This window comes from Channa argus, chromosome 16, assembly GCF_033026475.1.
Source record: "Channa argus isolate prfri chromosome 16, Channa argus male v1.0, whole genome shotgun sequence".
In the NCBI taxonomy this organism is placed as follows: Eukaryota; Metazoa; Chordata; class Actinopteri; order Anabantiformes; family Channidae; genus Channa; species Channa argus.
The window spans coordinates 19,165,660-19,193,621 of NC_090212.1; the positions used below are offsets into that span (position 1 = coordinate 19,165,660).

The 27,962-nt window shown below is 41.5% G+C and overlaps 1 protein-coding gene across 4 annotated transcripts; it reads left to right on the forward strand.

Moving 5' to 3' along the window:
• The first annotated feature begins 686 nt into the window (after window positions 1–686).
• On the forward strand, window positions 687–27,810 carry rab11fip5a (RAB11 family interacting protein 5a (class I)). 4 transcript variants are annotated; one of them, XM_067479598.1, is made up of 8 exons: window positions 1,318–1,449; window positions 1,855–1,963; window positions 14,934–15,445; window positions 16,325–16,907; window positions 18,875–21,286; window positions 23,037–23,193; window positions 23,465–23,485; window positions 24,583–27,810. In XM_067479598.1, the coding sequence occupies exons 3-8, from the start codon at window positions 15,031–15,033 to the stop codon at window positions 24,838–24,840; spliced, it is 3,846 nt and encodes a 1,281-aa protein (XP_067335699.1). In that variant the 5' UTR covers window positions 1,318–1,449; window positions 1,855–1,963; window positions 14,934–15,030; the 3' UTR covers window positions 24,841–27,810. The 4 variants fall into 4 exon arrangements, with proteins under 4 accessions (XP_067335697.1, XP_067335698.1, XP_067335700.1 ...); XM_067479596.1 differs by lacking the exon at window positions 1,855–1,963 and having other exon boundaries at window positions 687–1,449; XM_067479597.1 differs by lacking the exons at window positions 1,855–1,963; window positions 23,465–23,485 and having other exon boundaries at window positions 689–1,449.
• The last annotated feature ends 152 nt before the right edge of the window (window positions 27,811–27,962 follow it).

The window sequence follows — 27,962 nt, forward strand, 5'->3', positions numbered from 1 at the left end:
CTCAATTCCAATGCCAAAATGAACGTTCTAGGCAGACTGGGGAAATATTCACCGTTAGTTTTGTTATTTTTCCCGGCACTCAGAATACAGCCATTACTCCGAAGTGAAACGAATGGTTGAGTAACTGCTTGAAAGATCAGGACAACCATTATTTGATTACTTTTGTTGTTTCCTAAAGGATCACATTGGAATGAAGTCACGCAGTGGAGCGGTGTGTTTTTAATCATGTAGTAGTATCTGTATGGGGACTGTTGAAGGAACTTTGACAATACAAAAATCACCTGTAACAACTTCTCAGGTGTAGTTTCTTGTTTCTAAGATACAATTTGAACACGTTCTCTTGGGTTTGACACGCAATAAGGGGCATGTTTCACTAGTCTCTGACCTTTTACACACTGAACAATCAATTATTAATTGAGATTGGAAAGACCTTGTGGGGACTTTTGGGGCCTTAATCTTGGTAATCCAGCCTTGATTGGGCCGCAGGGATTTAGAATGGACATGTTTTCAGCTTCCTTAAGCCATTACTGGGGAGTTTTTAAGCCTAAACGTGCTGCAGCTGTATAATTCTGTTTGGGAGCAGCTGATGTGGCTGAAAAATACGCTGTGAACCCAACATTCCAACACAGGCGTGTGCTGTACGTAGCGTGTGAACTCGCAGCCATGTGCCGGGGTTGAACTTCCTGGTCCTGCAGAAGAAGAAGAAGCAGAAGAAGAAGGAGGATAGAGGCGTGACGTCGCAAGCAGACAGGCCCGTACGGCAGGAGGGGAGAGGCAGAGACGCGCCGTGCAGGGACGGACGCTGTTGTTGCCGCAGAGCACACACACTGCTGCAGGAGCAACCAGGGCACAAAACAACCGGCGACCGCGGCAACTTCGCAGAGGCGACACGCAGGCATTATGCGGCACCGCCCGCCGACTCCTCCGGAGCTGATGTGACTGTGAGCACCCGGAGCAGGGAGGAAGCGGCGGACACCAGCAGCACCTCGCCACGGTTGCCTCGCCTAGGAGTGCGCGGCAGGTCCGTCGGTCGCTCTGTCTGTCTGGAGGTGGGTGGGTGTGGGGGGGGGACATGTCCTCACTAAGAGTAGAGGAGGACCAGAAATGGGCACCCACACACGTCCAGGTGACAGTGCTGAGGGGCAGGGGATTACGGGGCAAGGGCAAGCACGGCACTAGCGACGTGTACACCATCATCCAGCTGGGGAAGGAGAAATACTCGACCTGCGTGGTGGAGAAAACCACCGAGCCGGAGTGGAAGGAGGAGTGCACGTTTGAGCTGCAGCCCGGAGTGCTGGAGAGAGCCGGGGGCAGCGGCTGCCCGGCGGGCAGCAATGAGCTGGTCCTCACGGTGATGCACCGGGCGCTCATCGGCCTGGACGTGTTTCTGGGGCAGACGGTGATCCAGCTCGATAAAGTCTTTCACGAGAGCAGATTTGTGAAAAACGAGTAAGTTCTGCTGTCTGTACTTGTAGTTCGTGTGTGTGTGTGTGTGTGTGGTGTAGCATGAAGCTTCATGCTCTATCTCTTTCTTGCTTATCTGTTTTCCCGCGGGCATTGAACTCACCAGGGAGGTTGTGTCTCCTCCACCCTGGTTTGTCCTGTGTCGTTGCTACACAGTTTGTTCTCAGAGAGAAACACAGCTGTCAAGTCTCTGGTGCTGCATCAGGGCCCTGCAGACACACCCGCCCCTCCCACCTCCTCCTCCTCCCACACCAAACTAACTCCAGCACATTTGACCACTCACACCTCACTGCTGAAGCTGAAGGCTTCCCCCCTCCCAAATCCAAACCTTCTAGAAACCTCAATTCCCTTCCTCCTCATCTGGTGTTGTTGTTTTTGTGTTCCCAATAGCTGAGACATGAAGTGCTGTGGAGCAGAGCCGAGGTGGCGGTGGGGGGGAATTACTGCCTGTCCCAAATCCAGGGATTATCAAACAGTGTCACGACCCAAAAGCTCCGAGGTATTTTTAGAATAACATGTTGTTTTACTGAAGCGGAGCATCAAAGAAATGGCCCAAAGTTTGATGTTGCAGAAATTCAGCTTTGTCAAATCTTTGAGGAAATGTTGCTTTGGTGTCTTGTTATCTTCTCCAAGATGGTTGCCAGCACCCCCCATAGAACCAGACTGAACTTGTTGCATTCAGCTGCAGGTTGGATAGCAATGGCACGGAAATGAGTGAGAAAACAAGTGAAGGTTGCTGTCTTTAAGCCAACATTTGTAGTGGCAGCAATGCACCGTGATCCACTGACGCCACTGTGGGTGGAACAGGTGGAAATTATGCTTCTTTTCATATTAATTTCCTCTTGTCTCATGGTTGATTGGCGACACATTGACCTCTCCAGAGCAATACATGGCCTTAAGTAATAGCTAAAACATTCCCTGTCTTCAAACCACAATCCCACGTAATGGGCCTTTGGTTGACATTCTCCTGAATATTCGTGACAAGAGCTAAAATTCCTCTTTGGTTTTGAGGAAAAAACCAATTTGGTTGCAACATTTTGACACACATGTCAAAGTGACCCTGGGCAAGACTCTGAGTCCACAACCCAATGTGCACAACCGCTGCAGTTTAGTCAATAAATCAACATATCAATGATCTGGTGTGGCGACCCCCAAGCTTATGGGATAAGCTGAACTAGAGTAAAGCACAATGCCCTTGTCCTTTTTTACTAATATTACTCCTGAATTAACCAGAGATAGTACATGATCTCAAACATCAGACTGACTATTTTAGCTCCATAATGAACACAAACGTTCCTCTCGCCCTCTGTAGTATTTCTGTCCTTTGTGGCTGTTCGGTAGAAGTGACTACCACCTGGCACGTGTTTCCTGTGAGCACAACATGAGAGGGAAACCACTCTCCTCATGTTGGGGGAGCTTCCTGCTGAATATGGAGCCACGCTGTGCTGGTGATGTCCGGTGTCTTGGTTGCGTTCGGCATTTGACTAATCTAAAGTCAAACATCTTACAAATATACAGTGAAATATATTTTAAAATGTCTCAAACAAATATGATACAACTGATAGTTGCAGCACAAAGTTTTGTCCTGAGTCTTCTGACTTTGTAATAGCTATGTAAAATTAGCTACTGGTCCTATCAGACAAAGTAAGGCTGTTGCAACAAAACCTCTGAGTGCATTGGATTAAGCAATGGTGAATTCTGTCGCTTATTGTTGTAGTTCCTTCTTGTGCAAGATAATGAGTGTGCTTCTTTCATGTTTTAAAAGGTAGATAGAGTTTGAGAGACCCGTCAAAACACGCTTCCTTTGTTAGAGATGGAGACCGAAACACATGCTTATCTCAAGACAATAAAAGGCTTCGACCTTCCAAATGATTTAAATTAAATCTATATGTACCAAAGCTGTAGTGTATTTAGTTACAAATTCCCTTGTTTGTAACTTTCCTACCACAGCAACTAAACAGGGAAACAGTGTTGAGACACAAAAAGTGAATTTCATACTAAAAAGACTTTAACTTTGGAAAGTCAGACTACTTAAGTCTCATTTTAATCTCTCAGTGGCCAGTGGCCAGCATCAAACAGAGGAATGATCACAGCAAAAAACTTGTCTCAGTGTGCACACGGCACCTGACTGCTAGAAGGTCCCCGGGGTGAATGCCGGCCGGGCCTTTTAGCGTGGACTTTGTATGTTCTCCCTGTGCTTGCGTGGTCTTCCTCTGGGTACCCTGATTTCCTCCCACTGTCCAAAGACAGTGGGAGGAAATGGTTAGTGGTTAGGTTAATTGGTTGCTCTAAAATGAAGTGTGAATGCTCTGTCTGTGTTGCCCCTGACATAGACTGGAGACCTGTCCAGGGTGTACCCCACCTTTCGCCCAGTGGTACGTGGGATAGGCCCCAGCTCCCCTGCGATGCAAATAGGATAAGCGGTTACAGCTAATGGATGGATGAACAGTTCTAAAAAGGCTTAGAATCATAAAAATATAACATCAACTTTTTGAGCAAATTTGATCTGATGATAACATCTGTGTTTTGGGGTTGAAAGCTCCAGAAAGAGCAGATATATATACTATAAATATAAATACATATATTTAATACGTGTGTCTATGTATTTTTAACATATATAGTCATGTATATTGATAGAATATTATATTTAGAAAAGTTATACTGTAATATTGTTTGCAGATGTCGCCACATACACAATTCAGTAACTTATTGCGTTGTAATGCACAGCTATACTAATGACACTGCAGTGATTTTGTTTTCGGTAGCAGTTTTAAAGCATTATTTAAGCAGGAGATCCTCTTTATGATTAAAAAAATCAGTTTTACAGGATAAGACGGGCAAAAGCACTCGTCACAAACCAACAGCATAAGAATATGAACTAGGCCACAAATTCATAAATAAACAGAAATGTTAGGACACAATCACGACTGAAGTATTCCATAAAATAAGGTTGAGCTCTAAAAACAACCGGTACAGCACCTTGAAACCACCTAAAAAGCCACGACAATAAATAAAACCAGTACAAAACAATGGACTAACACACCAAGAGTCTCGAAAACAGGTCCGAATATTAGCATCCATGTATAGAAATAGATCACTGGCTTCTTATTAGTTTTCTGCATCTTCAAGAACTATGAACCATAAAGACTTTGACACAGAGCAACACATGTCCACATATGTACAGAGTGACAATGCTGTGTGTTTTCTGATTAGGATGATTTGTGGTTTTGGGCCGTTCCCAGCAACTCCCTTGAAAGCAAAGGTGTGTGATTTGAGTTACTTTGTGACTCTCGTGTTGGAGTAATAATGGATTCTTTCAAGGTTGTGGTTTTGTTTAAGCTGAGCTTTATTTTGCATGGTGATAAACCAGGAAGCAGTGATGGATGGTGGCTCTGGTGGCTCACATGGATTTAACGCTGCAGATTCGGCAGGTTGAAATGGCCCCATTTCCTTCCTGAACCTTATTTAATTCTCTCTAGGAATCATCAGTTTCTCTGCCTCTGACTCAGCATGTTCCAGTCGGAATGAACGATGATGTGTTGGAGGAGAGGGGTGCATTCTGCACTCCAGATCACGAAGATTCAAAAATAAATCATGAAAGAAAGAGCAGTGCATAGTTTCTGATTCCGAGTGTGATCTACAGTATCTCTGATGTACATTTTGTCATTGCATGTGAAGTTTGTAATGGACTGTGATTTAAAAAAAAAAAAAAGCTTTCTCCATACATTGAGGATATGCAGCATTTATTCTGACCATTATCTATTTATTTTTTCACTTTTTCATGTTCAGTCAAACAAAACATATTTTGCTGTGAGCATGTGTGAAACATGTCTGTATTTATCCCCAATGCAAACATGTGGGTATTGTTCCATCTGACATGAGGCGTAAACCTGATGACTTCAGCCTTGACAAAATGACAAACCTTTGCATAGTTGCCTGCAGCTCTAATATTAGTCTAAAATGTGGACTTGAGCCTTGGTGTTTCATAGGGAGATCACGTGGTTCCAATTCATTTCATTTGGTGAAAAACACCATTGTGACTTCTGTTCAGTGTTGGGACTCGTTGCTCAAAAATGTAATGTATTACTCTGTGTTGCATTACTTTTCTGAAGGGTCTTGGTCTGGGCAACAGTTCATCCATCGCATATGCAGCCACATGCTTACTTAGTCCTGTGTTGCTCGTGGTAGCTGCCGTCGAGTTATTTTTGGAGGGAGTAATGTGATATTATTCCTGAAATTATTTTTGTAGCTTTTGACCCCATACTGTGTTAAGTATCATTAATATTATCCCAGTATCGCCTTACTAGTAATGTATTACAGCCCAGCACTGCTTATTTTGGATGTTATTGTTAGAGTTTACTTAAAAAATCATAACCAAGACATGAAGCGTACTTGTAATTTGATAAATATTAATCTGTTCCATCTTTCAGGTACTGGTGCGATTCGATCAGTTTAAAAAAAAAAGAAAATCTATAACAATTTTGGTAAATAATTAACAGTTAAATGTCCAATCCAAAGTCTAATACTAAGAAGCTTTAAAATACCGATACAGAGATAAAACAAGTGAAATGTACCGTCACAGAAAACTCGAGTGCTATACTTTAAATTTCTGAAAGTGCTGCGCTCTCTGGGCTGGCATGGCAGGATGTAGTGGACTTTATGAATTTGCATGTTGAACTGTAAGAGCAGAGTAGATTCTTGGAAAGGTGGGTGTTGGGTGAATTCCCCCACAGGGTCTGTCAGGAGGAAGCTATGAGCACACATGTTTTTTCATATTTAAGTTGCTTAACAAGAGATGACTTTAAAAAATCAGATTCAGGGAGTCTCCACATATCTGTTAGGTGCTTCTTGCAATGCTCATATAATGATTTATGCTAAAGTTTACTTTGTGTCTCTTAATGTCTGAAGGCTATTAAGAGTCTCCTGTTATGTTTTATATCTTTAAGATGCACAATTCCAAGGGGTGTTTCAGTGTGTGTGTGTGATGTACTTCCAGAAAAATCCACTGCTGAGAGCCAACAGACTTTGAATGGCTGCTGCCCACTGTGAATATAGTCTAATGGACATTATGCTAGATAAAATAAATGTACGTCGCCTTTTTGAAAACATTTCCACTGGAGATTTATCGGATTAACTTAAGTGAAACCCCTTCTACTGGCAGCACATCATGCAGCAATAGTTGTGGTTTAATGTAGGTGAAGGACTTTTCACCACTGTTATCAACAGATCTGGGTTTTAATAAGTGTCAGTCACTGTGACACAGAAATCTAAACCATCTGAATGTCGTTCTCGTGGGTAAGCAGAGCACTTTAGCCACTGTTAAACTAGTTACTAGTTTAAATTTGCTTCTTAGAGACTTAGCAAGTCAGTTAGAAAATATATATCAATGCTTAATGGCTCTGAAAAACCCTTAAGCTCTGCGCAGCTTTTGTAACTTAAAGCTAGAAGAACAGACATATTTTTAAATCAGACGGCTTTGGAAGCATTCTAATGCAGTTATTCCCAAAACTAGAGCCATAGGATACCAGTAACAAAATTGGTGGAGCCACCCTTTAAGTTTAAGTTACCCAATAGGCCGAGTGATTATTATGACAAATGGTTTCTCTGTATCAGTCGATAAAGATTGTTATCACAGTATAGTTTTTACTTAAAGACGCTGACAAACTTCCTCAAATTAAAAGCAGTTTGTTACTGTTGGTGCTCCAACTTCTGCCCTGATCTCCTTCAAATTTTCTGGCATTTTTTGTTTGATTCACGTCATGCAACAAATCCCAAATGTTTCCCTTCTTAATCATATATTTGCTGAACTATTTCCAACACAACTCTTGTTTTCTTCCTTAGCTCAGCTTTCTAGCGTGCTTGTTGTGTTCGTGAGTGACTAGGTGCTTTTGTATCGTCATGTGGTGATTATTGTAATTCTCTTTTCACATGTCTCAGTAAAACATTAATAGAGCGTCTCCAGCTGGTGCAGAACTCTGCTGCCAGGCTGCTGAGAAAATCACACAAACATTTTAGCTTACATTAGCTCCCTGTTAGGTTTAGAATCAACGTTAAGGTTCTGGTTGTTACATATCGACTCCTTCACGGTCAGGCACCTGAGTACCTGTCTGACAACCAGAAACTGTTGGCTGTGCCTCACACCAGGCTTAAAACCAAGGGGGACGGGGCTTTTGATTGTGGAATGCTCTTCTACAAGAGTTACGGACTGCTGCTTCAGTGGATAGTCTTAAAAAACTTCTCAAAACATACCTGTTTGGACAGGTTTTTTCCAAGTTTCACCATAAACTGAACAAGAATGTTGTACATTTGTCTTTCTCTGTTGGCAATAGTTGATGTGTTCTATCTTACTTGCATGCAAATTGTCAGTATCATAATATAACACTTTGGACAAGACACCAAACCTGAGTTTGCTCTTATAATTGTGTTTGGATAAAACTGTTTATTAAAAAAAAACAAATCCTTTAAACTATCCCAATATTTAACAGATTAAATTTGATTTCTTATCAGTGTGTCAGATATTTGGTAACTGTACTCATAAAATGTCAGCATAAGTACAGTATCAGTGATGAATTGACCAGGCATTAGTCAATATTAGCACAGATTTTATGTGTATTCAATTATGTTGCACACAGTCTCACTTTAAAGATATTATGTATAAATATAAACTCTAAGTGGTTGTTAAAGACACATACATCTACTGAAGGCTGTGCATGGTAGCTTAAGGAGTAAAATCAGAAAAACCTACAGTGCATGTAGTCTCACAGAGCAGGACAGTGTTGCTCCTTTGCTGAGTGGAGCATTTGGACACACAGGACACACCGTTTCTGATGTAAAAAAAAAAATGTAAACTTTGCGCAAACTGGCCCAGTTTAATAACAGCACGGTCCCGTAAGACCCACATTAAAGTTGATTACTCTGTGTTATTAGTTGCAGCCCAATTCTTGGGATGTTTTTGTTGCTGCAGCACTTTCTTCTGTCTGTAGTGATCTACTTTTTGCTCATTCTACTGTCACCTAATACACTTCTCAGGAAACTGAGTATGAAGAGTGTGTAGAAGGTTTAGGACAAAATACTCATGAAGCTCACGGGTGTCTGTAATTTTCAGCAAATGTTCATTTGAGTTTCACCTTTGCTTTCCTTCTCTGCCATTCAGAATCTAATGTTCGTGTGAGTCAGGTTGCTCTTAACTGCTGTCAGAACTAAAGAACAGTGTTGTGTTGCTCTTGATGCTGTGTGTGTCACCGTTCAGGTCCTAAGTTCATTTTTGGGGGGAAACCTTGACATTCCCATCGGCCTCCCATTAGCTGTGGACAATATGAAGATGACACCATGTTAAATGTTTGTTTTTGTGCCCCATGTTGTGAGGATCCCCCTGCTTCTCTGTTGGTCTCGACTTTCTGTCATGATTCTGAAAAGAACCCTCGTAGAAGTGCTGCTGCTGATCTTTGCCCCATCGCTATCAAATGCAGACAGTTTTAACAACAAAAACCACAGGTTTGCAGGTAATCCAGTCACAGGCGGAGCACATGCAGTACCTCACAAGTACGGTTAACCTGGTGTGACATAACCTCACATTCTATTTTTTTCGTGTTTAATGAAGCTAAACTTAGAAACTGATCGTGGTTGTGATGAAACTCAGCTTTGTCACTGTGAGCATGTTAATATGAACGAGTATTCAGCTCAGAGGACTTCCTGTGTCGAAGTGTCTGTCTGTATTAGTCTCTGAATGTGTTCGATTGATGAAGATGTTTTGTTCATTGCTGTTTTATCTTGACTTCTCATGCATTAAGCTCTCTTTTTTATGTAGTGGCCTCTTGGCCCCTGAAGACTGGACTTTGCCTTATTTAAACCACTGTGATGCCTCTGGTGAAAATACCAACATATTTGATGAATAATGCATTACTTTATTCCACAGCTGACACAGATCCTGTGCCCTTGGCTCTAGATTTATTCCAGAGAGTCTCTTCAGTCTGCCTCTGACATCACAGATCCCTACAGAGACTGAGTATGCTGAAGAAATGGGTTTATAGCCCACATGTCAGCCCTTTGGCTACTAGAGATAGACTTCTTCCATGGACGATGTATAGTTTGTAAACGGAAGCATAGAAAGCAGAGAAAACTCTCCTATCTACTTTTCATTGGACCAGAGTGGGGAAGAGATGAGGAGATGGTGTCTGAGATGGGTGGAGTGTTGTGATTTCCTGTTTTTTCAAGATGGGGAAGCCGATATTCCGCTCTGCACTCTGGCCTGTTTATATATAAAAAATCTGTGTGAACTCCCACAAATTCAAAAAACAGTAGTTTTAAATATGAAGATTGTTGTGGTGCAGAGCTCTTTGTGACCTTTTCGTTGGTGTTTAAAAATCCAAACAGCTTTACAGGATCAGCACAGCGGCCTTGCTGAACCATAGGGGCCTGTGTGGGATGATGCTTTTGGGAAACTGGGTCCTCTTTGGTAACAGACTCTTCTCTTCCTGCATATGTGGACATTAAAATGTAGGCCGCTGCTTTTGTCTGCGCTGCAGTTTCTGTATTTAGGCGTCACATCAGCTGGGTTTACGTTTGTTGTAGGTTTTAGTCAGCAGAAGCTAATATTTTCTCTTTTATTTAAAGATGTTAAAGGGTAATCCAGTCTGCACAACTTCACTAAATACTATAATAACTGTATTGTAAATAAATCCCAAAATGGCAAAGGTTTGACCAAAGCTTTTCTGTGTGAAAATTAAAAAAAGTCGAGGCTGGGAGATGCATTTCTAAGACATTATTCATTATTATTATTATTAGCTCTAAATATACAGGATGTGAATGGTCAGATGAATCAGTTGTAGTAGCAGTAGCCTGATGCTTGCAAATAAAAACCCTTACGTCGCTCCTTGGCTCCGTGTTTGGAATGTGAACCCCACCTTGGGTACAGGGAGTTGGCTGCCGTGTCAGGAGAAGGGACTGATACTATTGTTGGAACACTGGTGTGAAACACGAGTCCATACCTAACAGGCATGTGAGGTAGAGGCACTAGTGTACAAACATTTTCAGTCATGGGCACAAGAGGCTACACAAAAATCTGTGCTGCTGCCAAAAACGCAGCTGTAAAGCTCAGGAATTTACTGTATGTTTAGCTTGATCATCCAGTGACAAGATATGATGAGATGAAATACTCCAATAATTTGGGCGCTGGCAAGTTGATTTTACGCAAATGTAAAAACTTAACATGCCAGCTTTTTTACAGTTTGTATTTATTTGCTTCAGTGTAGTGCGACCTATTGCTCCGTCTTTTTGTGGATCACTTAATCAAACCCTTGGCACATCACCATTGTTGTCTATTTTTGTGAGATGTAATGCTTATTGTTTCTGTGGTGCTTTCAAGAGCATGAGCAGCATTCTTCTCTCTGTTCTCTGAGCCCCACCTTTCTTGGTATTTGTAATTCACACAGTTGGCTGGAAGAAGTATGTTTGCGAATTGTTTTCACTGGCATTCTTCTTGGGTGTTACTCTGTGTTCAGGGCTGAACTTGAGGTCAGTGGCAGGATGATGATGATGATGATTCCAAAACAGCTTGTGCTTGTGCAGCCTACAATCAATTACGTCAGTTTTTTTTTTTTTTTTTTTTTGATTGAGTGGGGAACTTTCCTGTCTCTTTTACTGTGTACCTGGAAGTAGTTTATCACAATTATTAGTATTATCTTTTCCCATTACTTTTAAATAAAAATGTATATGTGTCCAAATTTGGTCTAGTGTGAAATATATTGACACCTGGACTGGAATAGTACAGGCAAGTTTTATCCCGACAGGACGAGTCTTTGTGGTTTAATGTATGTTTAATGTCACTCATATTGGTTCTAGTGTGAGTAGTACATGTAAATGAATACCATTAAATTTCCCTCTGACTTCCATACATTAAAATGTCTCTCTACTTCTAGCTGAAACATGCCCCCAGATGACATCACTTGGAGTAACCTTCAGTTTAGATTATGTCATCTTGTTGCTAATACTATCCCCCAGATGACATCATCTGAACTCCTAAAGTGAAATGAAAAACTCCTCCAGGTGATGTGATCTGGAGGAGTTCTTCTGCTAGATGCAGAGAAATATATGAATACCGGGAAGTCGGTATGTGTAAAGAAGGTGTGTGTAAAAGCAATAAGGTACATTGGGACAACTGTGGTGCAGGAGGTTGAGCGGTATTCTACCATTCCCAGAGTTGTTGGTTCGATCCCCAGCTCATCGGGTCACATGTCGAAGTGTCATTGAGCAAGACCCTGAACCCCAACTTGTGAGTAAGAATGGGTGAACAAGAAGCTGTGTAAAGCGCTTTGAGTAGCAATAGGTAGAAAAGCGCTTAATAAGTGCAGACCATTTCCATTTACACCCTAAACTAAAGCCATAAAAAAAGAGCTGAATATTAGTGAAGATGCCCTTTAAGGTACCGTCTGATCATTTTGTTCTGCTTTATTGATCAATGAAAGACATTTTTAAAAACATCTTTGGGATGTTGTACTTTTTATCAAACCTTTGCCTTCTAAGCATTAATTAATTAGCAAGAACTCAACAATGGTCTGTTTGACCACTCAGCTTCATTAAAGGGCTACAGGACATCTGGACTAAAATCAGTTAATGCATATGTTATTTACTTTTACAGTATCTTTACAGTCTCGATATAACCTATAATTGTATAACTTGTTTTAATAAGCGAAGTTTCCATCCCCTTATTTTAAAATGGTAAAAAGAATGTAATAAAGATTTTTGTCATCAGCATAATGTTTAATGCACAGTTATCTAGTACATATGTTCCTCACAATTTCTATCACAAATTAAAGTTAAGCTTTAATTATTATTAATATAAGAACAATGCAAATTCAGCACATACGAATGTTCTGTTATCATCTGAAATAACAAAAATGCTCACAGACATTATAAAGAGATGTTATAATAAAATAATGCCTTTGCCTTGGTGCAAAAGATAAATTAATTTAAAAATGAACTTTTGAGAAGGAATCTGTACAAGCTGAACATGCATGAAATATTGTTTAGCATTTTTTTCCAATGTTACAATTTCCAAATGTAACATTATAGAAATCACCAGACAAACAGTAGGTTAATAAAAAAAAAGAAGAAGAACTCATGTGGTTGGGGAGTTAAAAAACACTCTGGTTTCTCAAACAGCAGTGCAACTAATGTGTGAAGTTTGTGTCTCAGATCTCATTTACATCAGTGAGTTGTCTCTAGTCTCGGTTCTCTTTCATGTCTTGCCTTTCATGTTCAAAGCTCCATTCTTGCAACCTTCTCTAGTTGCATAGTCAACCCTCCACACAATGACATTTAGATTTTCTTGTTGATTTAACAGAACGCTAGCTCATGGTAGGTGTTCACGAAGCAGCCTTTGGGTTTCCTCCAAGCACTCTGATAACCTGATTTTAATTTTTGTGTTTTTGTGTGTGTGCACTTTTATTTAGACTGAATTCTCACTAACAGTTTGTGTGTGGTAAAGATGCCATTTGCAGTTTTCTTAAGTTAAGGATCTGCTGTCAGTGTGGTCATTTAGGGTTGCATTTTGGGGTTTTGACCTTTTTAATTATTGGCTCTCATTAAGTTGCACTGAATGTCTGTGAAGCAGCTCCCGGTGGAGTCAGCAACAATTCGGAGACTGGATGCCCTGGATAACATCTAACACCTATCTTCGCTGTGCCTCATGATAGATAGACATACAGTCTATCTGCACAAACTGGTTGAGGTTGTGAGAGGAAAATAGCCCAGCAGCACAGGAAATGAAAACCTAAAAACAACCCTTGGTTTCAGGCCTGTTTATTCTATCATCTTTTGCAACACTAACTTCCCGTTGGCAGCACCAAGTTTCAGAAACATGTTAATTGGGGACATTTTCTCAAAGCAGTTCCAACAGACTAGATGAGACTTTCCCATGAGTCACGGTGTGGTGAACTTGTTGGCAATGTCCCACCCACCAGTAAAAAGCATTTCTGCTCGTCTGTGCCTATCCCGTAAAGGAATTTTAGTTAGGGCCATTTGTTTTTGGCCAGGGTCTGACATATTTATTTGCAGCAGTCACTTATAAATCAGAATTGGTGGGGGGGGGGTTGAATCAGGAAGGGCATCCGATGCAAAAATGGACCAATGATCTGCTGAATTTACGGGATATGCTGAAAGATAAAGTAAAAAAAAAACTGAAAAAACTCACAAATCAGATATAAGCATTATTATACTTCATTGCACTTGCTTACTGGGGCTTGTGTAAAAAAACAAAAGGCCTCCGCAGATGTCTGTCCACACACGCTTCATATAAAAAAAAAAAAGGACACACACATTTTTACCCTGTTTTGTAACAGTTTAGCCCCATTCATAAAATAAAGTACAGTAATTCACATTACTTCCTGAGCCCACTCACTGCTGAACTCTGTTAACTCTCAATTAAAGGTTTGGAGGAGCTGATGCAAAATCACTACACTGTATGTAATAAAATAAATAAAAATATATATAATAATGGGATAACTTGCACAGTTATTATTTAACTGTTTGTAACTACTGTGGGAGTCTAGTGTGTCACAGCATGTTTGCAAAGCGGGAACGGTCTCTGCTTCTGGGAGGGTTTTCTTTATAATTAAAAAAGGGAACCTTTAAGATAATGTAACATTCTTCAGAATTTATGTTATGTCCACCTTTTTGTTGGCAGGTAGGACTAAATACTACAATAACCATAATCCACGACTGCAGTTTCCATGGAGTGGTAGTGAATTCAAAATGCTTTGTCAGCATAGTTGTAGAGAACACTGACCCAAAATTAAGTTAAAATAAATTTCAGCTGCTGTTCGTTTGTCAGCTTTTGTCAATACTGTAATCTCTAGCTTACTGCCTGCACCTTTTAACAATGGAGAAGGTTCTTGCAGACCACACTGGGAGTTGCAGTTAACTTATACTTCAAAGCTTTATGTACTCAGACATGCACTTTTGACTTTTCTCAACAGCTCGGATGCTTTCTAACACAGTTGTTAATGTTTCATACTGATGACTGAAGCATGAGAGTCCAAGCATTAGAAGTGCTCCAACTGTGAGTCACATACTGTTGCATTGTCTCTGAAAAGCACTAAAGGCACTCGAGGTTCCCTGAATAGTTCCTCGCATTCCACGGTTCTGTTTGGGGTCAGCACTTGTATAGAAACACAACCGAGACGAGGAAAACAAATGACACTAGAGCTGCAACTAATGATCAGTCACTCTTTTTTTTTTGATGAACTCACTCATCATTTAGCCTATAAAATGTCACTACACATAATGGAACCTAAAGCTGTGGCTTACAATAATATACAACAGACAAAAGCAGAAAAGCCTCGTATTTGAGGATTTTTACTTGGTAACTACATCCAACGATATTTCATTTGTCAAAGTTGCTGCTGGTAAAAGACAGTTTCAGTGCTAAAATGTGCTCGCGTCGAATGTGAATGCTTTGCTTTCTCTTGCAGGTGGTACAGGCTCAACTCCAAAACAGGGAAGAAGGAAAAGGAACGAGGAGATATTCAAGTCACGGTCCTGTTCACACGAAACAACCTGACCGCCAGCATGTACGACCTTGTCATGAAGGACAAAGATACCTCCACCTTCAGCAAGCTAAAAGAGCGCATGAAGGGGAAGAGGAGATCCAGCGACGAGGACTCCTCGTCTGCCGTCTTGCCAAGTGGATACGGGTCCCTGTATCGGATGCGTCAGCGACTGCCGAGCGATGGAGGCGGGGAGGAGGATTATGAGGACGATGAGGGAGGCGAGGTTCGGCGGAGCAAGATGAGGACCTTTTTTCTGAGAGGGAAGCTGAGGAAGTCTTCAGATACTCGCTCCAGCACGTCACTAGGCTCGGAGAGCAGCGAGTCATCATCCCGGGGCGGGAGCCTTAGTCCCACAGCCGGCATCAGCGTGGTGGTCTCTGATCTCTCCAACTCACCCAGTAACAGCAGCAACCTGACAGCAGATAACAGCCCAGGTGAGAAGGATGATCACTTACTGATCAGGGTTAATGTTTCATACTGCTGCAGGCTGAACTGTCTGTTTCTGTCTGTTTAGATCAGAAATGTATTTCTGCCACGGCAAGGAAAAACTGAGATCTCAATTAAAGGACCACATGTTACATATTGTGCTGTCATTCGTGCACAGACAGTCTGGGCACATAGGAATCCTTGTGCAGAGCTCTTTTGGAGTCAAGTAACAAACGTTTTCAGGCAAAGAAAAGGCACATTGTCTAAAAATAAGAAGTACTTAAAACACTGTACAAGAATACTAACAAAAAGAGTGAAAACTATAAACGAGGAACTAGTGGCATACTATGGAAATATTGCACATAATATTGCACATTACAGAGGCAGCGTGAGGTAGTGAGGGTTTATTTCAAATACTATTTCAGCATTATTTTTGTTTTTGCCATCAATCTCACTGTGGCAGGGGAAAAAAACTGTTGTAAAACCTTGTTTTGTGGCTAATGTTGCCATATCAGACAGTGATGCCTGTAGTGAGGATGCTCTCTGTCAGTCTCCTATATTCACCTAATTAGACCCTGTAACAATACAAATAGTTGTTTTTACTCTTGGATTTTTTTTACAAACAGACAAAAACACCAAACTGCAAAGTTTCAGTGAGTTTAGAGGTGCTGGTAGCCATCTTATACCTAATGATTACTAGTTCCTGGCTGACAGTGGTATTGACTAGTAATAAAAGTAATAAGTGTTTCCTCTAAAATGTAAAAAAATCTGCTTTATTTGCATCTCCACTCGTATGAATGTGCTAGTGTGCTGTCGGTTCTGGTCTTTGCAGTTAGTTCAAGTGCCCATATTCTTTTTTTATCACTGCCTCTTCCCCTGTTTCACAGAGCACACGGGAAACACATCGCCCAAGTCGGCCTCTCTCAAATGTGAGTTTGGCCATGAGGCTGGAGAGATCAGCATCGCAGTGCCTCAGCCCACTTTGTGCGTTAACGGAAGCCATGCTTACAACGTTCATTCCCTGGACCCAGGCTCAGGAAAACCTGAAGGTTCGTTAGGCCTGGGACTGTTGCAGAAGTCTATGCCTCTGTCCATGTCTCTGCAGAACCTTAGCCCCAGGGCCTCCACAGACCTCCACAAAGGCCCTGTGGGAGACGGGCGACGCTGGTCTTTTGACAAACCGGGCGAGGAGGAAAAGGCTGCCATAGTAGCAGCTTTGGAGCAAAGTGGCCCCATGCTGGGTGAAAAGGAGGAGCCTTTGGGACGGGCTGCTCCGCCCGAAGCTGCTTCCACAGTGGAGTCAGAGAGCCAAGGGAAAAAGCAGAGGAGGAACTTGTTCTCCCACGGGAGGGGTGAGTCTGCAGGGAAAGGGCAGAGTCAGTTGAAGGATGAGTCTGAACAGGCCCCCACTGCCACTGAGGAGAAACAGAAGGGGTGGTTTGGATCAAAGGACTCGCATAGCAAACCCAGGTGAGATACACACTGATCACAGAGACGACTAATCACACTATGACAGCAGCATTCGTTACGGTAAATCGGTGAAGAATTATCCTTTTAGCATGAATATAAATCGAATCGAATCAAACAGGTTGGCCAACATGCTCATGCCCCTGCGGTGGGTTTGCACTTTGACCTCACTGTTTGGATTTCCCTGCTTAGGTGGGTTTTTCTTTTGGCAAACACACAAGCATGAAAGAATGTTTTTGAAGTGCAGGCTGATACTTTAGCAGCAAAGCTTAAAACAAAACTAAAGCAAACTCAGAACTAACAATGTAAAAACTAACTAACAATGTAACTCAGGTCCCATCAGCCACTCACAAATAATAATAATTATAATGAAAATGTACAAATTTTCAATTCTTGACAGATGACAAATGGCTGAAGGGCCAGTAGGTCTGGATGGATTCTTTACTCACTCACTCACAGAACAAATCACAGTTCGGAGGCTGAGAGTTCCCCAATAAAACATGCGGAAGCCTAAACTGTAGTAAACAATTAAGTGGGTTAAATATCAAAATCTGTTTTCAAAGTAGTGGCAGATTAACTGTGTACCTTCTCATTTCTTGTGTGCCCGTGTGGCAGCTAGAAGTTGCCTCTGGCTCTGTGCACGTCTCTCCTCAACTCCTGCTTTCAGTCTCTGGTTACAGCAGGTATCTGCAATGCAGATGGAGGAGGGGAGCTGCTCTGTCAAGCTGAAGCCTTGTGCAAGCTGTGGCGTTGTTCAATAATAATGCCGATTTCAGTCGGAAAGATTATGAACTAAGCCCGTGCGACCATTGTTCTGTCACATGTTGTGTGTACAAGTGTGCGCATTTGTATGCAGGTGTCGGGGTTGTTTATGATTGTGTGGGCAAAGGGATGGAGGGGAGGAAACCCCATCTCATTTTTCCACTTCTAACACAAGCACATTCCGAAGTGGGTAATTTATTTGTTGGCTGCTGAAGTGTACTTTCTCTTTTACTGCCCCATGTTGAGACTATGCTGCTCCTGCACTGTGCATCATTAGGTTTGACTTTAGAACCCTTAAACAATATTGTAATGAAATCAGTTTCCTTAGGTAAGACCACATAAACACGTCCAGTGACATAATATTTCCATACACTGCTCCTGAACAGAATATTGGACTGATAAGCACTCTGACTGAAGCCAGGTCAGCTATTCAGGACCATAGTACAGCTAACACATTTCTGCCAGCTCTGTAGTAACTATACAGTTTCACAGCTTACACACCCACATTCTCTCAGATCCGGAGAAGGAAATGCCAAGTTTGCACAAGTAGCAGCAAGCAATAACTTCACCAAGTAGCATCATCGTCCCTTGAACGATCAAGGGCTGAGTTAAAACACATAGGGTTAGAAACAAATTAATATTTTGGATGCATAGTAGTGGTAGTTTTGATAGATGTAAACACATGCGCATGATTAAAATTTCACTATTTCCAAACCTGCAGCTACATTTGATGACGTGTCTCCAAATACTCTGACAGTTTTAGTTTGTAGGGAAAAAAATATAGAGTTCTGAAGGTCTGTGAAGCATTTCAGTTGACTCATCTGTTGACAGGCTTGACGGTGCATAAAATGATTACAGACAGCTGTGTGAATTAGCATTAATGTTTCTCTGCATCTGCTTAGTGAGTAAATAGTCGCAGTAAATAACTTATTGGTGACATGTTTTCAATTAAAAGGTGTTTACAGTCGGTTTCACTGCCCCCAAGTGGCAAAAAAATGATTTTATGAAAGTGTAAGTGTTTTATTTACAATAAAATATCAGCCATAAGCAACAAAACAGTGGGTTTTAAATGAATTGACTTTATATTTTCAGTAAATTAATTTTAAAGAGAGTACACTGTAAAAATGTGTGATTGAGAGCAGGGCTTTAGTTCATCTGTGTGAACAATCCTCACTAATCAAGAGGACTGTGTTCCCTTCCTTTCACAGCCTGGTGGTGTCACCTAAACTAGCGCCCAGCACTGACCCCTATCCACCAGTCCTCCCACCTCACCATTTCCCAGTTCCCCATGTAGATTTTGCCTCTCTGGTCTCTCCACTGCATCACACTAACCCCTTCTGCCAATCACAGACTGCTACCCCTACCGTATCCCCCTGCAACCCTTTCTTCTCTCTTCTCCAGCACAATCCTTTCTTTGAAGACATGCTAACCACTCAGCACCTAAAACCTTCGCTGCCTCCTTTAACCGATTCCTCCTGTTCCCGGCCCACCGTAACTCAGCTCTTTCCACGGGCGAGTAACCCTAACCCCGCTCGGACCCACGACAACCCAACCACAGAGGACTCCATCGTGGACACACGTACAAAAAGTGACGTAATTGCTGAAGTTGAGAAACAATCCTTGCATCCAGCTCCCACAGAGGGAGAGAAGCTGTCCAACCTTTTTATGTCCTCTGAGGAGTTGCAACCAGATTCAGAGTGGGACGAATGCTTTGAAGCATTTGCAGCTGGCAGGCTACAGTCTCCCAAAGGTCTGACCACAGATTACAAAACGCAACAAATAACACCCAGTGACCATCCACTGGAACACTGCAATAATAAAGGAGTATTACTACCTATAACAGATGCTGATCTAAGCACACAAGTGAGTGACCCACTACATCCTCGCCCTTTCACAGAAGTTATTTTTGAAGCCCATAAAGTCATCAGTCCGGTGACCAGCACTAACAAACATCATCTTGAGACATTTGCACAAATGCTTGAAACAATCCCAGAGCACCTAAGCTTTGAAAGTAACAACCTAACTTTAAATACTACTTCTGACTCTCTAAGACTAAATGCATGCACTGACATTAATCAAGCTAACAGCACTACTAACGCAGATTATTTAATCAACACTAATGTGCACACAGCCACCTGTCACACTTCATCTACACAGCTCAACAACAGCTCTCCAGATCTTGGTTCTTCAGGTCTTGGCAGTTCCGCCGAAGAAGATTTCGTCTCCTGTCTTTCTTCTCATTCAGACAAATTCTCAGCATCCTCCTTCGAGGAAGCCGAAGCACTGAACTTTGAGAGCAACATCCTTGGCTTTGAGAAGAGCTCTGAGTCAGCAGTGGTAAAAAAATCAAAGGCCTCAAAATCTGAAGATGACACTGCTGACAGGCCTGATGATCTCTCCGTAGTTGATGTGACCCTGCAAACTGTTATTCAGCAGAAGGAAATTAATGAAAAGGTAGGTTTGGGTGGTTCTCAGAGGTCATTGTCTCCACAGTCCCCAGTGCTCAAACATCAGCAGCTTTTAATTACTGCAGGAGATGCAGACTCTCAGACACTAAGCATTTCTAATGCAGGTCATATAGACCTGTTGCCAAAACTCTCTGAACAACAACTGAAGTCAGTCATCTCTTCACATATAGACGAGGAGCACGAGGGGAAAGGCATAGAGGATTTCAGAAACTCCACAAAGCCGCCATTAACTAGCACAGCCTCCTCCTCTGGTGTTAAGGGGCCTTTGTCAGACTTAACCTGTGAGAGCACCAGTGTAGTAGCACAGGATGCTAGCCAACATTCCCCTGTGCATTTTGAGGCTTTTGGTGATTTCCTGAATACCAGTCCTGCACACTCCGACTGCACACTACTGCACACGGATCAGAGACCCAGCAGCTTTCTCCAAAGCCTTTATGGGAGCACTGACTCGCAGGTTTACCAACCCTGTGAGTCTCACCTGCCCTCCAATAGTGTCTTAGAGCTAAATGAAGTGCTACACTGTGCAGACTCCATACTCCGTAATGAGCTGAGGGACAATCAGATGATTTCTGGTGCTGCTTTGCACCTACAAGATTCCACCAATACACCCAGGTCACCTGATCAAGAGATCAACCAAACTGACAGATGTGAGGAATCATTTTGTGGAGCGCAGGACAACACGGGAGCACTTGAGCCCAGTTTTACAGTTGGGGATGATCTTCAAGTACTGCCACAGAGGGACAATTACATGTGCTGTAATCCAACGAAAACGACTGAAAGAAGCAGAGAAACCCAGCATGTCCTCATACGGGACAAGTTCTCAAAAGGCCCTCAGGCAGAATCTGCTCCGCTACACCGCTCCCACTCTGAGGGCACACTGAGTCCTCTCTTTGACAAAGTCCTTTTGCCCTCCTTTGGAAGTGATCCTGGTGCCATAAACGAATCCTCCACAGCCCAACCAGGTGCTGACCTCTCCCGTCTCCCCTTGTTTGCTCCTTCTCTAACTCCTGAAGGTATTAGGTCCCCTGTAGTGCTCAGTCCTCCCCCTCCCCTTGCCAATGCTTCTGTGAGGTCACCATCCAGTACTGCACCAGACGCTGTGCCAAAGCCAGTGTTTCAGGAGACGCAACAGGGAGCCAGTCACCAGAACAGGTGAGGTTGCACATGCTCAGTGTGCGGTGAAAAGGTGGAGGGGGAGCACTTTTTCCATCATCCAGAAATTTTCTATCCTGTCGTCTCCTCAGTTTCACTCTGCAGCTCCTGCTTCCGCCTGCTTTTCTTCTGTGCCACCGACTCTCAAGGGGTTCGTCTCCTTTTGTGGTGTGACCTTCTCTTTTTCCTCACTCTGTTTTCACACACACACACACACACACACACACACACACACACACACACAGACACACAGACACACAGACACACACACACACACACACTGGTGTGAACAGGACTCCTCTGCAGGTGTCTTGTGTGGGTCCTGGCTCTGTGGTAATGTTAGGGAAACAGAGCCTCAGGCCAATTAACAGTTATTATTTTGTCCTGTTTTCCACCAACACCCCCTCCCTCCCGTCACACACACATACACACACCATCCTTCCTCCCCACAGGGCCTGTCAGTGTTGTCACACAGGAACACTCATTTGCCAAAATCTCGACCAGAAACGTGGCTTTATGTGAGGCAAAAAGGTGTTGCTGTGTCACTGATAGCATTTCCTTTTCACCTTGGGGTAATAACACATTTAACACAATTCTTCATGTTCGATTGCGCCAGTGCATGCAATTAAGTCTTTCAGTTTTAAGCTAATTTAATTTCCGTTTTCACCAGTAATTCATTTAATCAGGTCTCTTAATCCTGCCTAATCTCCTTTACTCTTGATCACTGAAATGAACGAAGAGATTCTGGGATTTTGAAAAGGTTGCGCTTGCACGCATGTCTGGGGTCATCATGGAGGTCTAGGGGACGATCTGAAATGTTAAAATATCAAATAAAACAAATACCTGTGTCAAAGATTGTGGTCTTGTGAATGTAATTCGCTGCAGTACGTAAGTGGGCGAGTGCTCTGATGAGATTGATAGACTAGATTTCCTTGTAAATGTAGGTCACCGATGCAGGAAACTGTCTTTCCTGTGTTACTGTACAGTTACTGTGTAAGAACAGCTGGTCATATTAATGTCACAGAGAGCTGCTTTTGGTAGTTTCTTTGCTAACTGATCAGCAAGTGAATTTATTAATCTCTTTAACTGAGTTCTTTTTAGCTATAACAAATGTTTAATTTAATGGCAACGAGGAAACTAAAATGTGTTTTCCTTTTCTTGTCTTTAATGTTTTCTAAAGGAAATTCAGGTAATGTTGTTTGTAATTTTCAGAGTAAAAGCTCAGGTGTATCCCCAAATCCCTAAGCCACAGGTGTTTTTGGCTTTTTAGCCTTTTGTTTTTTTTTTAGCGCGTAATCTGTTAAAATATAGGAAATAAACCCCTTCTGGCATCAACTTAAGTCTAATTATAAGATTGATGTGTTTTTTCTCACATTATTCTATTTGAAAGACTGTTAGGCTTGACCAATTGAAAGAGTGCAGGAGACAGGTTTATTCCTGACCCTGGAAATGCATACAGGATATCTGTGATTAAAATATTGTAGAGTTAATTTGTTTGCAAGAGCTTTGGGTATCATCATCTCTCAGGTAACAGGTAACCACTATATTCAGTTATGCTTTATCGGTTCAGTTTTGTGCGATAACTTCTTCTAGAGACTGGCATTTGTATTTTTTGACACAGATGTCCGTGAGACCTCCACTATGACAGTTAAACCGGATCCTTTCACTTCAGCATCCTCTAAAAGAGGTGCTGCCATTGTATCTGGTGGAATACCTGACTGTATATATTTGCTACTGTTGCTCCATTCAGCCCCCACCCGGTGAAGCCCCTGACCACTGCCATGCAGGTTGAGGAGAAGCGGACTGAGGGCCGGTCAGTGCTGGCCACCGGCCTGGAGAAGCTCAAGTCCACCATTAGCCCTGGGAGGAGCAGCCAGCTCAGCGAGCACGAGACAGACAGGAAGAAGGTAGAGTATATCTGAATTATATACTGCAAAACACTTAACTTGAAGACACATCTGTTGTATGGGCAGGGAAGTGTAATGATTTATGTTTTCTGTCCCATTAAAACACTCCTTATCCTCGTAACGTGCTCTTTTAATATTCGTGTTTTGATGTATTCTTAGTAATTTGATAAACGAAAAGAATAAATGTTCTCTGCAGACAATAAATATTATTGCCAAAAGGAACAAAACCATAATGAAACGCTGCTTTGTTCATTATTATTAATTTTTCCAGAATCCAGCAGATGATCAGCAGGTAATTGAATATTCTATGTACACAGTATATTACTTAAAAGCACCACATTAAAATTCTGTCTCTGCTGGACATTAATTTAAATCGCAATTTTGTTTCCTCTGTTATTTTACATTGCTTTGATTAATTCATATGTCATTACATTTATTTAGCAGCTGGCTTTTGACAATGTGACTTGAAATTAGTGCATTTCAATTTCCCTTTGCACCTCCATGTCAGTGGTGATGGACAGGTTTCACAGGTCTCAGTATTTATTCCTTGGAAAAGCTGATAAAAGCTGATTCTTCTCCAGGTTGAACTTTAGCTGTGAGCCAGGCGAGTTATAATGCATGCCTCAGCCTCAGTGGAAGATAGTGGAATATCAAGAATAGCAGGGTGTCGTCACCATAGACGCATAGCTGTGGTGGTAGAATGATATTTGGTTATATAGCATCGTGTTTCAGTTTATTGGAAACAAAGGGAAAGAGGTGCATTTTGAAAAGATGGGGAACGTTTTCTGAGACTAGCCGTGTGTTGATAAGGAGGTTGAGGACGGGTAGTTTGAGGTTGGATGTTATATGGATTGCCTGTATTTCTTTTATGGTCTTAGGTTGCCAGATATTATGACTCTGTTTAAGTAGGTTGAATAAAGTGCTGCAGGCAGCCTAAGACCTGGCATCACTTTGGTGGTAGACTCTGGCACGCTTGATCAACCTATTGCTGTTTGACATTCTTTGTACTCAACTAATGTTTGATTGTGCTCTAAATGTCTGATTCAATTAAATGCAGAAAACTGCATCAGGTGTGTATCTTGGGTCATAATTCCATCACAAATATAATCATTTTCTTTACTTAAAACATTGAAATCAATGAGGGGAAGGACATTATGGGGTTTTTGTTTGTTTGTGTTCATTTATGTTGTTTTAAAGTTGAGTATAGAATAATTATATAAGAATTATAGAATTGAATTATAATAATAATAAAAATAATTGCCACCATGACTAAACAGATGCATTACATGACCAACAGAAACCCCAACTTCACCAACAGGAAACTGAAAGCATCACTTTACATTTCACGTGATGTTTCTTAAGTTCTTTCTTCCTCCTCTCCATCTTCAGTCTCTGACAGAAGGAGCGGGCTCGTACTACCACCTGACCCACAGCGAACTGGTCGCCCTGCTGCTGCATCGTGAGGCAGAGCTGGAGAGGCAGAAGGCCAAGTTTGAGCGCCAAAAAGTTTTACTGGCTAAGCAGGAGCTGGAGCTGAAGAAGCTGAAGCCGCAGGTCAGAGATCTGGAGGACTACATTGACACGCTGCTGGTGCGCATCATGGAGCAGAAGCCCACTCTCCTGCAAGTGCGCTCCAAGTTGAAGTGACGAAAGGAGGGAGAGGGGTTTGCAGTTCAGTCCGCATCCGTTCACTCTAACCTCCACAACAGCTCTTTAGTGTTTTCACTGCTATGCTGTCCTTTTTGATACAAATACTTAGGCACGGAGAGATGTGGAAGCGTTTTCCAGTCGGCATGCTTTACTATACTGAAGCAGGTCCTCGATAAAGGGTTGGGCTCGGGTGGTTGTGAATGTAGCCGGTTCTCAGGTTGATTTCAGGTTCACTCAGCCAGTTGGTTCACAGAGGAGTGGGCCCAGTGGGTTCAAAACCCAGATGCTTCCATTTTGGGGTCTTGATTGTAGAAACAATGATTCCTCCTTTTCACCTCACCTATCACTTCTGTCACCTTAACACAAGAAGAGAAATTGTAGAGTTTCTGTCCATAATAGTGATGTTTTTTCCAACTACGGTAACGTCTCACTCAGTATTTCAAAAAACCCACACTTCTTTAAAGTGTTGCAGTTTTGTAGTGAGACACGAGATCACACCTTGAAAGAATATTCTGGTGGTTTTGCATTGATTAACCTGTTAACCATAAATTGTGTCCCTTTAAATTATTGGACATGAATTATGTTTTGGTTTTTTTCCTTTAAGTTTCCATTGGTTTTACTGCAACATGAAAGACATGTCACATCTGTGCCACATCTGTAAGCACTTGTATTTTTTTCTTAGCAATTAATTTATCTAAACTAGTGGTCACTTTTTGAATTATTGATTAGTACTTAGGTCTACAACATGCCAATACCAAACATGAACAAAATGACTTCTTTGACATTGCCTGTTGTCTTCACTGTCAAACTATTTTAAGCAGCAGATCATCCAGTGTAAGGAATCATCAGTCACAACAAAAGCAAGAGAGCCCTGACTGCATTAGCCAGGACCGTTGGATTGTCAGGCTTTGGATTTGATGTGTCCAGGATATTCCAGTAAATTCCAGATAGTTTGACATTTACTTTTATGCTCAACTTTCCAAGAACTCGATGAGAAGATTGACGCCCTTCTCATGTCTGAAACAGGTTGGCTGGTAGCCTGGTTTAAAAACACATCTAGATCTTAAAATCTCTACTTAAGCCAAACAGTTTTCAAACCACTTTCAATGGTTTAGGCATTTTAGTTGGCATATGTTTTGCAATTTAGACAGAGCCAGGCTAACTACTTTTTTTCTTCTTTTTTTTTTTCATTCTTAAGGCTTAAGTTTTGAGAGAACTCAAAAAAGAGAACTCTGCATGAAAGCAAATAAGTGACTGTAAGCTGTTAATACTGTACAGTAATGTTAATATATAGAGTTTTAATTGACATGAACTCAAACAAGTGGAGGGAAATAATTATAATCTTAAAGTACGTTTGGAAAACAGACACTATTACTTTTAAGTATACGCTGTTGCTAGTTCATAATTAAAACGTGCAAAACCACCAGTGTGTGTTATTTCAAGGGTGTTTCTGTAATAAATTTCACCTCCGTGATTGACTTGTTCCAGATGGTGTTTATTTTATTTTGGATTGACACTCTACAAATGTTCCCTGACAAATATCGAGTGCTCTGACTAGTTTTTGAAACTACAAACCAAATGAGCGGTGTGAGAGTTCAGCCTTGTCATGGGCACACTACTGTGGGGACTGATTGTAGCTCATGAATGTTCAAAAGTGTTCTTAGCCAGCAAGTAAATGGGTTTATTTTCTACGCATGATGAGTGCTTTTTATCTGTTGCTTGATCTTTGCTTGTGTTTTCTTTTTTTTTTTTTTTTTTTTGGTCTTCTTCTTCTTTCTGTTCGATGGGCATGTCTTGAAATAAACCATAATGCTCAGCCATATAAGCTAACTGATTCTGCAAAGGGTCACAGTGTTATCAGGTGAAGACAATATCACTCTGCATCCAGTCAGTATCAAGACCGGCCATCACAGCTTCTCTGATCTCATGCTTCTGCCTTCTCTCACGACTCCACCACACGGAGAAAATGCCTGCGACATGCTGGTGGTCCCCCCCTCCCCCCCCCCCACCTCCCTTCATGTCTGTTTCAAATCCAATCCTTCTTAAGCACGCATACCGCTACTGCTTTCAGGTGTTACAAAGGGATATATACCGCATCATACAGCATATATGCCGTATTGAAATGCCAAATGCTGCCTTACTTTTTGTTTTAGTTTGACATCCATCAAGAATCTATCACTTCATTTTACTTGTTGGGACTAGGGGGGGGCAGGTTTTGAAAAAACACAGAAAGCCATCTGTTTTCACCGTTTTTTTTGTTTGTTTGTTTTTTTTACTTTGTCTAAAGCTTAGTTAGGATATTGTTTAGATCACTGCACAAACATTAATTGTATGCATACCAATAGAAAATGAGCAGTAACAGTGATTTCTTGTGAAATGCCAAAATAAAAAAAAGCCTTTAAACTTAATTTATGGAACAGATTGATACACCATGAAGTATTCTGATATGATGCCACTTTTAACAGCATATGTGGATGTTCTTGCACTACTTAATCATCGGAACATAACTACTGTACCTGTCTGTCTGATATCGGTATAGTTAGATCTACTTTATACCATACTGCACTTTCTAATTGCTCTGTGATTTAAGCACTTGGCCTAATTTAACACCACAATGATGACTAGCCAGTGAGCTTGAAGCATACATTTAAAAAAAAAATAAAAAATATAAAAAGTATATTGTCTCGTCATCTGCTGTGTGACTGCAAGTGCATAGACGACTAGAGAGACAAATTAAATATGACTGCACTTATGCAGCGCGAGAATAAATGTCTTCTTTTATGTCTTCCATTTTTAAAAGTTTTTATTTAAGTTTAAATTGATTGTATTTTGTCCTTGATTGTGTAGATGGTGGAGTATGCTTAAGGTAGTATGTAAGATTGGAAAGTTTACAATTCGTGATGCAATTCTGTTTCACAAATTTTGTATATTTAATAAAGAATATTTTGTGTTTCTTGCTCACTCTAAGTATGTTTGTAAATCTTCTTCTGTGAGATGTGTCTTTTCACATGGTTGGTTATGATAACTTCCTGGAGAACAAATATTTTTCATTTTTGCATTCAGGTTTTTTTATTTTTTGTTTTTTATAAGTTGGTGTATTATGCTATTGGTTTCAAGTT

Bases quoted from the DNA above. Each gene is read 5' to 3' on its own strand.
- rab11fip5a (XM_067479596.1), top strand. From the start codon at position 1,073: ATGTCCTCACTAAGAGTAGAGGAGGACCAGAAATGGGCACCCACACAC. The intron at 15,446-16,324 runs GTGAGAAGGATG...CCTGTTTCACAG, and splicing joins GACAGCAGATAACAGCCCAG to AGCACACGGGAAACACATCG. The intron at 23,486-24,582 runs GTAATTGAATAT...CTCCATCTTCAG, and splicing joins ATCCAGCAGATGATCAGCAG to TCTCTGACAGAAGGAGCGGG.